This window comes from Alligator sinensis, unplaced genomic scaffold, assembly GCF_000455745.1.
Source record: "Alligator sinensis unplaced genomic scaffold, ASM45574v1 scaffold1193_1, whole genome shotgun sequence".
Taxonomy (NCBI): domain Eukaryota; kingdom Metazoa; phylum Chordata; order Crocodylia; family Alligatoridae; genus Alligator; species Alligator sinensis.
The window spans coordinates 414,311-425,294 of NW_005843014.1; the positions used below are offsets into that span (position 1 = coordinate 414,311).

At 47.4% G+C, this 10,984-nt stretch overlaps 1 protein-coding gene across 6 annotated transcripts in view; it reads right to left on the bottom strand.

Moving 5' to 3' along the window:
• RALGAPB (Ral GTPase activating protein non-catalytic beta subunit) overlaps positions 1-10,984 on the bottom strand; it is a 193,922-nt gene that overhangs the window by 137,056 nt on the left and 45,882 nt on the right. For all 6 annotated transcript variants that reach the window (XM_025193089.1, XM_025193090.1, XM_006036751.3 and 3 more), the window contains exons 5-6: positions 6,517-6,648; positions 4,843-5,021 (exon numbers count right to left, since the gene is read on the bottom strand). In XM_025193089.1, the coding sequence (XP_025048874.1) occupies positions 4,843-5,021; positions 6,517-6,648 (311 nt within the window). The remainder of the gene's footprint in view (positions 1-4,842; positions 5,022-6,516; positions 6,649-10,984) is intronic.

Consider the following 10,984-nt stretch of genomic DNA (forward strand, 5'->3'; position numbering starts at 1 on the left):
GGGCCCCGGGCGGGGGGGCCCCCCCCGAAGAGGAGGGGGGGGGGGGGGGAGGAGGAGGAAGGAGAAGATGATGATGAGAAAGGGACACCAGCAGGACCAGGGGTTGTGTGGGGGAGTGAGGGGCCTTTAATTTTAATTATGGATTTTGGGGTTTTTAAAAATCAGAGAATATGAGATGTTTTAAAATCAGGTAATTTGCAATTTTTTATCAGGGAAAACCAGGATCCCTGCTCATGGCTTGTTATACGGTTCACTGGGCCAGGCCCCAGCAGAATCGAAAGCATTTCAAACCATGGTGACCCCACAGCCCAGCACTGCTCAGTGTGTATGTGTACTCCAGGATCTCCCGCCCACAAAGGATTCACGTGCTAATCAGCTCCCCACTCATGACTAGCACCAGGTGTACTTGTCACAAGACCTAGGACCCTCCAAAAATGTATATGCAGGTGAGGCACAAGGTAACCTGGTCCATCTCTATCCTACAGAGGGAAGGGCAAGACTGATCAGGCTGAGAGAGGGGGCAACAGCATCTCTCAGCTACATAAAAGTTAGGTGGCATTTGACATTTTAGGGCTGCTACAAAAACAAGAATTATTGGAAACGGGAAAGAAAGGTACTGCTCAACTGTGGGAATGAAGAGAAAGTCAAATGTATTTGATGTTGTGGTCCACCGTGACTTGAAAAAGTTGATGCTGAGCAGGATTGAGCACAACGACCACTATATTTTATTCAGATGGTCTACACTAACCAATTCTTGTGGTAGGTACCCATCAGCATTGAAAGCCTGATCTTTGCCTTAAAGGCAAAGAAAGGGATCAAGAGAACATCGAGGTGCAAGGAGTAGAGGAGGAAGACCCAAAGCTCAAAACAACGGCAGTGGTGACAAGTAATCATGAGGTAGAAAAAGAGCTGAAGAATGGAAATGAAGATCTGGAGACGGATTGAGAATAGATGACGGTGGAAAAGAAAGGAGGAAAGGGGACAATGAGAGCAACAGGTGAGGCAGCAATGATGAGAGTGACAACACCAGGAGCAGAGGAGAATGGGAGATGGAGCAGGGGAAAGTACAATGGATGGGAAGCAAAGAACAGTGGGAGCACAATGGCAGGCCAGCCCACTGGGATTGGCATGGCAGAAAAACAAGGAAGAGACGCTGAGAAAAGCTAGAGTGGAACAGGGACAACAAATAAAGGCAACTTTAACCAGCAATGGGAGGCAGACAGGACAGACAAATGGATGAATTCCTAGAAAAGGTACTGTTTGAGATTTTGGAGGTGCAGGCAATGTGTCTCACCAGCCTGATTGCTTTCTCAAACTGAAAGACTTGTGAATTTACTTACTGGGATAGAGAAGCATACGAGAACTTTTGGAAGAAATATGCAAAGAAACATAGCAGGGACAAATTAAGAGGGAGAAAGTTCATAGCAGGGGAAAAGTCAAGAGAAAGAGTGATTGTAGTTCGAATGTACACAGATTTATACTAGAGACAAAAGACATAGAAAGTTGGAAAACTACATCCAAAGGGCAATGTCAGTAGAAAAAGTAAGGGACAAATATGGTATCTGGATGGAATCTTGGAGGACACAAATAGTGTTACAAGCAAACAAGTAGAGCCCAGGTGGGGTGCTGCATCAGTGATGCAGATCAGGGCACACCGAAGTTTTATAATGTACCAAGGGCAATCAAAATGGTGCAGCAAATGCAGAAAGATGGGGCACCTGCTTGCACACTGCCCCCACAGTGTGTCGCATATGTGAAGGGATAGGGCACAGAGCAACAGAGTGCCAGGAGTCCCTATAATGCACTTTTTGTAAAGGAGAGAGATACTTGTATCGTAGGTGTCCCAAAGCCTTTGCAAATATAGTCAGACCCCCTGAAGAACAGCAAAACCCACAGGAGGAGAGTGGAGGAGAAGAGGGGTTGGACACTGAGGTAGAAATGGTGTAAGAAACTCCACAAGAGGGTGAAACAGAAAAGGAGTGGGGATGAAAGTTCTGTGATTGAGGCAGCACAGGAGCAGATATGACACTGAATGTAAGGGAAGGTGGAAACAGCAAAAAGGTCAGATGTGGGGATGGGGAAGAAAGAAGACACCCTACAGACAACAGAAAGAGAGATAGAGCAAGAAAAAGAACCAAAGAAACAGGCCTGGAAAAGAAAGAAAACATAGTGGCTTAAGACGAGAAATCTGATAATGAGGGAGGCAAGTTGGAGGAGGAGCTTGAGAGCAGTTTCCTGCTGCTAACGCCTCTGGGCTCCAGCCCAAAATGGAGACCAGAAGGCAGGAAGCAATGAGGAGGGAGTATACGTAAGCCTTCCTAAATGCAGAAGTAATCTGGCAGCTTCAAAGGCTACAGGGATGAGCAAGAGAGGGGGAGAAGTCAACCACCCTGATCAGTCACACAGATGAACCTTAAAGGGACTGGTGCACTCCGCTCAAAGTAAGCATGGACAAAACTTAAAGGAACAGGCACAATCATTTTAAAACAAGCATAAATGACATTGACAAAAGTTTTGCTTAATGCCAGGAGTATCCTAACAAGAAAAAGATTGGAACAGATTGAACCAGTCTTGAACCAAGTAAGGACAAACCTAATCTGCCTACAAGAATGTGATATACCAGGGGAGAGAGATTATAAACATTTTGAGAAAAGATGGAGATGGGGACTATCTTGATGGTCAGGAACAAGCGAGAACAAAGCAGCAGGGGTAGCAATATTATTCAAGAACCCAAAGCCAAGAGCAAACCAGGTATAAGAAGTCACCAGTGGCAGATTGCAACGAATGATACTATCAGTCAGGGAAACAGAATTAGAAAATTGTAATGTATGGTATAACACATCACCAAAGAGGGAGGGAAGGAATGTGCTGCTTAGAAAGCAATTTATGTAGCTGGAGGGAGACCAGGCATATCCTACCTTTGCCCTGGGCTCTGGCCTGGGCTGTCACTGTCCCATAATTCCGGCCCTGTTTCGACCTTGCCAGCCAGTCCAGCTCCTGGACAGCACTCCCCACCAGCCCGCATCCCCATCCCATCCACCCAGACAAGTGCACCCTTCTTAGGAAGGAGTGGGGTGGGTGTTAGCCAGTTACCATGGAGATTCTGCCCACCTGCCTGCTCCGTCTGATGCCTCCAACAGTGGGTGTGGGGTGGACAGGCCTGGGCTGGATAGAATCCTGCCCCCTCCCCCCCGACTCCACCGGGAAGACTCAGTACCTCCCCCCTCTCGAGCCCACAACAACTCAACAAAATTCCGTAAGTGGCCCTCCAACCCAAACTGCCCACCCCAGTCTAAACTGTTAACGCTCAGAATCCCTGAAAAATGGGATAATTGATTCAGCTGACATGTGGATTTGGATAACTAATTTTTATGCTGAAGATTTAGTGTTTGGACCATGCTATATAGGTCCCAGGATCAGTGGTTCTCAACCTTTTTTATATTCAAGGCACCCCCTGGAAAAATTCCAGGTTTTAGCATCTCCCAGACATTGACTACAGGAAAAAAAACAAACATACAAAACAACAACGCACAAAAAAACCAGAGCAATTCTTCTGTTACAAAGAACTCAAAATGTTTGAGACACTATGGATTCCTATTTGAAATCTCTGGATTTATCCTGCGAATCATGTGCAGGTGTTTGCACACCTAACAATGGCAATAATGTAATAATGCAAGGCAGCACATGACACCCTTAAAAAGATCTTACAGTACTGGTTAAGAATCACTATCCTAGACTTTCAGAACTGTATGCACATTTGCAAGAACATGCATGCCAATGCAGTAACTATGGATACAAATCAGAATCCTCATTTGCCAGTTACAGTGAGGATGTAGACCAGGAGTAGGCAATTATTTGGGCCACAAGGCCACATAGGGAGTTTTGGTGAGCCATCATGTGCTGGGTAAGCACCCCCCACCCTGCATAACAGCTCACCAAAACTCCCAAAGTGGCTCTGTTACATGCTCAGCCAGGAGGCTGGGATGGGGCCACAGTGGGCAGGGAGCAGGACAGGCACATGGGGCCAGGCTGGGATTGTGGGTAGTGACAGCACAGGGCTGGGGTCCAGGGCAGAGCCATGATCTGCTGCCCACACACCCCTACAATGGCAGGGGCATGTGGGGAGTGGATCATGGCTCTGCCTTGGGCCCCAGCACCACACTGTCACTACTCAGCGAGCCTAGGTTCCCCATGAAGACCAGCCGGGACCTATGCGGTAAGAAGGGCCACAGGCAGGTAAAGTGCTGCATCCGGGGCCAGGTCCAGGATCTTGGGGCAGTGACAGCACAGGGCTGGGGTAAAGCCACGATCCACTGCCTGCAAGTCCCTGCCCGACGCAGGACCACGTAGGCAGGGGATTGTCGCCTGGCCCCAGCCCACAATCCCACCTGTCCCACTCCCAAACACTGCTCTCTGCCTGCCCACGGCCCTCTCCCATCCACCCAGCCATGTGCCTTGCCTGTACAGGGCAAACTCGCTGGGTGCCTGGGAAGCTGGAAGAAGCTGCTGCCATGCCTGGGCTGCTGGGAAGTAAGTCCAGGCTTCATGCCATCCCAGTCCCACTGTATACCTGGGAGCAGCAGGACCAGCCACATGTGCCATGGCCCAAGCTGTCCCCTGAGCCTGGGCTGGGCAGGACCTGCCGTGGGCCAGACAAAAAATCCCTGAGTGGGCTGATCTGGCCTGCAGGTCATATTTTGCACACCTCTGGTGTAGACAAACATGTTGGCTGTACATACAATATATGCATGCACAGGCCTCTGAAGATTGTGACTAAAACAAACAAGCACTACTCGATCATGTATTATTTCTTGCTATTTCACAGATAAATAGAAAAGTTACCTAGAAAAGCATCCACTAAGCAGCTGATCCCACGCATGGCACGAAAGAATATTTGAGGCAGATGTTTAAGGCAGGGGTATTGATTCAATTCTTGGGTTATTCCACTCACATTCAAGAACTGCTCCTGAAATTTGGGGGTAGAACTAATAATGGCTGGGTTACTCAAATCCACAGGATTACTATAAAAAAAAAAAAATCACACACATACACACACATTAGTGTACCTAAGTATGTAAGTACTGGTTAAAATATTAAGAACATCAAAATATACAGTAATTTTGCTATTCAAAATATGTATACACTTTAAAAGAAAACTTGAAAGGGAAAACTATTACATAAAAACAGGGTCTCCATGAAGACCAGCCTAAATTTTTTTTGTAAAAATAAACCATTGTGTTCCCTTGTACCTTGATTAAAAAAAGAATCATTTCTACTTACTGTCTCAGAGTGGAAAATAAAAATAAAATAAGTTAGTTGCCTGCTGGCATTTGCTATTGTTGACCAGGAGTCACACAAAGCTGAGAGGGGTAAAGAAGCAGGAAGGGAACTGGTAGCCTACTGCTCTAAAATGTTGCCAGCCCTTAAACTAGATTAATTTTGTACATGGCTAACCACAGCATTGACACTTAAATTGCTATCTATCTACACTGCTTTAAAGATACTTCTGACCTGCTAACAGAGGTCTAACAAAGAAAAAAAGGCTTGTGCTCTTTTCTCTCTTCTTTTGATTGGTAGTGAACCAATGAAAGACTATCTAGGCTGGACAAGAATGGCAAATGGAGAAATAGCACAAACAAGAGCCAAAAATGAAAGCTAAAAACAGAAGAGGAAAGAGTTTTGGGTTTTGACTGTTTAAAGCAGTTTGCCATGTTTGTTTTTTTTACTAACTTCAACAACTAATTAACACTTTGGATAAGGGAAATTTCTACTGAAGATGTGAACAGAAAGGCTCTTTTAAGGTCTTAATTTTCCCAAGGCAGACAAAGTTCTTTAGGTATATCCATATCATTTATTAGACCAATCAGATTTACTCAAGAACCTTGCCTGCCTATGTCCTTAGACCAACAGAGCTACAACCTACACTCCTGAAACATGGAAGATATCACATTTTGCCATTTAATTTTCCCAATGCATTCCTAGAAAAACTTCATTAAAACCGAAGCAAAGCAAATTTGATCTTGTTTATATTTCTCTTATTAAAAACATTTAAAATATTTCTAATATTAAAATATTCGGGTCCTTCTCATGCAACATAAACTAAAAGGGACATGCACCCATTTAAAAAATAATCTTTTCTTGGTCTCACACCACCCCAACCAAGATAAATGAAGGCAGCTCACAGAGCCCCCCCCAGAGCCATTGTTTTAGTTTCCTGTTTGCTCTCTCAGGAAGATAGTACTGTATGTGGTTGTGTTTGGAATTTTTTCTTCTAACACCAGAGCTAGGAAAGTAATTTTTTTTTAATGAAAGTTTATATTCTGAAGAAGCCAATAGGCTCAAAGTTGAACAACTTCTATCCACAGTCCTTGTCCATAACTGGTAGTGTCACAAGTCTTTTATTCACTTCAGATGCCCAAAATTAAAGATTTTTCCTTGCTGCAACAATATTATTCAGAAGTAATGTGATTTTAAAAAAATATTCTTGCATATTTTTTTACTTACAAAATACAATACCTGAGTATATGTAAAAAGCGAAACCAAGTCTGTGCAATGCATTCATTATCCATTTCAGGAGGAATCAGACCAGCATCTTCATCAGGGATTTTAAATGGAGGAAATGAAGGTCCATATGTGAAACGTAGCAATCTAGAGGACAAGTCAATCAAAGCAGTCATTAGGCTAGCACTTCTTCCACTTTCATTACACATTCAGGGTTTATAAAGAGATATGCCAATACACCAGTGTCAGCATATGTAAAAACAAACTGATTACAAACCTTACTAAAACGTCAAAGTCCTTTTTAGACAATCATACATTCAAAATTAAACTACTCATTTAACCCTCTTTGTCTTGACCTTCTCAAAAGATTCAGAGACAAAGAGAGGCTTTGGAGCATGCCTGAAGTCAACAAATTTGGACTGTCAAATCAAAAACAAGTTTCAAATACTGAGCCCCCTTACTTACCATACGCCCATCCTGTTTAAACCATTGTGGCTATTTGCAGACGTCAAAAAAAACAAAACCATGCTTAACTGGAAGCAGCAGAGCGTTACTTCAACCTGGCTCTGCAGAGTCTGTAAAGATTGGGTGCTTCAGCAGGGCTTTTTGGAGCTTTTAGCTAAAGCTGATTCAATGAGCTATTAGATAAAAGCACCAAAAAGCCCCACTAAAGTGCCTGATCTTTACAAACGTTGGGCAAGCCGGGTTGAAGTAATACACTGCCGCTTCTGGGCACGCACGGGACTCAGCGCAGGAAGGCACCAAGTTTAAAGCAAGTGCTGGTTTGTTTTCATTTTTGTTTGTTTTTCCTGCAACTACCCTGTGTGACATCTGTTTTTCTATTAACAAGCTCTTTCAAGGAGAGAAGCAATTTCCACCCCCAGGAACTGGGACCCAGATCCTACATTTTTGTGGATTAAAACAGCATGCTGAATTGCATGTGGAAATAAACTACAAACCACTCTAGAACACAGAAAAGTGTAAAATGTGCTCTCCTTGAGTAGTCAATAGAGGTATATCGGTCTAATATTGGATCAGCACCAATACAGTAAAAGCTGCCTTAACCGGCACCTTATAAGCCAGCAGGTTCTATTAACTGGCATGCCGGCTTGTAAGGTAAAAGCAAAACTGGAAGTGCCTACCATGGCACTTAGGGTTTTGCCGAGCCCCTATGGCCCAGGGAAAAGCAGCCTGCGCTGCCGAGCCCCCATGGGGGGCTGTGCGGGGCCTGCCTCCCTGTCCCTTGAGGCCTTTAGGAGGGGGGGGGTGATGTGGAGGGAGGGGCAGCAGCCTGAACAGGCAAAGACGCCTGTTCAGACCCCTCAGTTAACCGGCATATTTTGTTATCCGGCACCCCACATTCCCCATGGGTGCCAGATAACAAAGCTTTTGCTATATAAGGAAAATTGACCGTATCAGCAATTGGCTTTTCTTGGCTGATGTGGCTGATAATGCCACCAATAAATGCCCTGTGCATGCGTGCAGCCACAGTGCAGTACGCAGGTGGCTAGAAGTGCAGCTCAGCAGCGTGGAAAGCAGCCGGGTCCGGCTGGTAAGTCTGTTATACAGGAGGGGGTATGCGGCGGGGGGGGCGGCGATCGAGGCTCTGCCATGAGGGAGGGAATAGTGCTGGTGCTGGCACTGCACAGCTTGGGCGGAACAGGGGATGGAGCCATGAGTGGCTCATCCAGGGAGTGCGGGGACAGCTCCCGCCGCTGCACACACCCCACGAGGGCATGGGAGGCAGGGCAGGAGTGGGCTGCCGCTGCAGGCTGGAGCCAGGGTGGCACTAGGCTTTTCCTGGGGGAGGGCTAGGCTAGGCTGTGCTCAGAGTGGGTAGCAACGGTGCTGGGGGGGGAGGGGGGCTACAGAAAATTTTGGAGTGGCTGCAGCCCCCCCATAGCCCCGTTCCAGTGCAGCCACCACCACCTGTCCCAAGCCCAGCCTAGCCCAGCCCAGCCCAGCCCTCCACCAGGAAGAGCCAGCTGTGCAATGCCGGCCCCTGCCCCAGTCCCAACCCCACTCCGTCCCTCCCTGCAAGGGCCTCAATCTGGCCCCCCAAGCCCTTTCCCTCCCCTCCCCCCTTGCCCCTTTCCCCACACCAGATGCCACTTTCCACGCTGTATGTCAGAATCAGATCGGTATCGGCCAATACGGCTCATTAAAAAAAATTGGCCATCGGTATCAGCCAAAAAATTCTCTATAGCTGCACCCTTAGCAGTCAAGCTCAGCAAACAGACACACTACATTCTGCAAAATCAGAAGTTTCTAGTCTTCAAACGTACTCTGTAGCATCTGGCAGATGTTACTTTCATCTTTAATATAAATTTCAGGGAGGCCTGCATGCAATCGCCAGCATGCAGGGTGACAAGAGGAAGGGACGCCCAGGTAAGCAACAACATCCTGGGAATAGGGGGCCACAATAGTCCTGGGAGTACGGGGGAGGCGCATGACCCCTCAGGAGGCCTCAAGTGCCTCTACACCAATGCTTGTAGTATGAGGAGCAAGCAGGAGGAATTGTGCCTCCTGATTGTGAGTAAGAATTCAGACTTAGTAGGGCTCACAGAAACCTGGTGGGACCCTACCCATGACTGGGTGGTGGGCATTTGGGGATATACCCTATATAGAAGGGACAGGAGAGAGAGGAAAAGCAGGGGGGTCGCGCTCTATGTCAAAGAGCAACTCACATCAAGGATTAGTTTCGGGTTAGAGAAGGGTCGGGTGGAGACACTGTGGGTCAATCTACAAGGAGGGCATGGTGAAAGGGACCTTACGGTGGGTGTCTACTACAGACCACCCAACCAGGGGGAAGAGCTGGACCGGGACTTCTCCAGTCAGCTTATGGAGATGGTTAGGTCAAGGGATGTCATTGTCATGGGTGACCTAAACTACCCAGACATTTGCTGGGAGGGAGCAGACAACCAGGTCTGACCGCTCACATAGGTTCCTGGCTGTATTACAGGACCTTCACCTTATCCAGGAGGTGCACAGCCCCACTAGGGGTAACGCCTTGCTGGATCTGGTCCTGGCCAGTGGGGATGACCTAGTGAGGGGACTGCAGGTCCTCGACCACCTGGACAATAGCAATCATCACCTGCTGGAATTCACTATCCAGCACAGCACGTCAAGGGCAAGGCTAAAGCCCTTGACTTCAGAAGGGCCAACTTCAATGAGCTTCGGAGATTAGTGGGGGAGGCACTAAGGGCCCAGAAGGTAGAGGAGCTGGGAGTCCGTCAGGGATGGTCGTACCTTAAGGGGGCGATCCTCCAGGCCCAAAGGGTAACAGTCCCTGAGAGAAGCAAGGTGGGTAAGAGTACTCAGAAACCCCCATGGCTCAACAAGGGCATTTAGGAATGCCTGAGGACTAAAAGGGTGGCGTACAACCAATGGAAGGGAGGAACTATCACCAAGGAGGAGTACTCCTCCTCGGCCCGGGAGTGTAGGAGGGCTATTAGGAAGGCCAAAGCAGAGATGGAACTCAGGCTAGCGTCCTGGATTAAGGACAACAAAAAGTCCTTTTTGAAGATGGCACCAGCCAATGTAGGGCCCATGCAAGACTCAAATGGTAACCTTGTGGCTACGCCAGACAAGAAAGCTGATATTTTTAACAGTTTCTTTGCCTCTGTTTTCTTGAACAGAGACCGGGACATCCCTCCTGACAGAGGTAGGGTCAATCTAAGAGATAGCTCTGACAGGCCTTGGGTCAGCACAGAGGTAGTTAGGGATCTTCTGGAAGGGCTGGACATTTTTAAATCTGCAGGTCCAGATGCCCTCCACCCAAGGGTATCGAAGGAGCTGGCAGGGGTCATCGCAGAACCCTTGGCCCGGCTATATGAGCATTCGTGGTCATCTGGCCAGGTGCCAGGGGATTAAAAACTAGTTAATGTGGTCCCCATTTTTAAGAAATGGAGGAAGGAGGACCCAAGTAACTATAGGCCCGTAAGCCTCACCGTGGTCCTCGGGAAGATCTTGGAGAAAATCATCAAGGAGCACATCTGTGGGGGGCTAGCAGGGGAGATCATGCTCACATGCAACCAGCATGGGTTCATCAAAGGCAGGTCCTGCCTGACCAACCTGATTGCCTTTTATGACCAGGTAACTAAATCCTTGGATGATGGTGTCACCGTGGACGTAGTCTTTCTAAACTTTAAGAAGGCCTTTGACACTGTCTTTCACCCCATTCTCATTAACACATTTAAGCAACTATGGCATTGATGCCTACACAGTTGGATGGGTAAAAAACTGGCTGATGGGGTGCACCCAGAGAGTAGTGGTGGACGGGGCGTACTCAACCTGGCGAGATGCAAGCAGTGGAGTCCCCCAGGGCTCAGTCCTCGGGCCCGCGCTGTTTAACAACTTCATAAGTAGGGGGTTGAAAGCACATTGTCCAAGTTTGCTGATGACACTAAGAAGTGGTGCGAGGTGGGCACACTTGAAGGGAGAGAGAGGCTGCAACTAGATTTAGACAGACTACAAAAGTGGG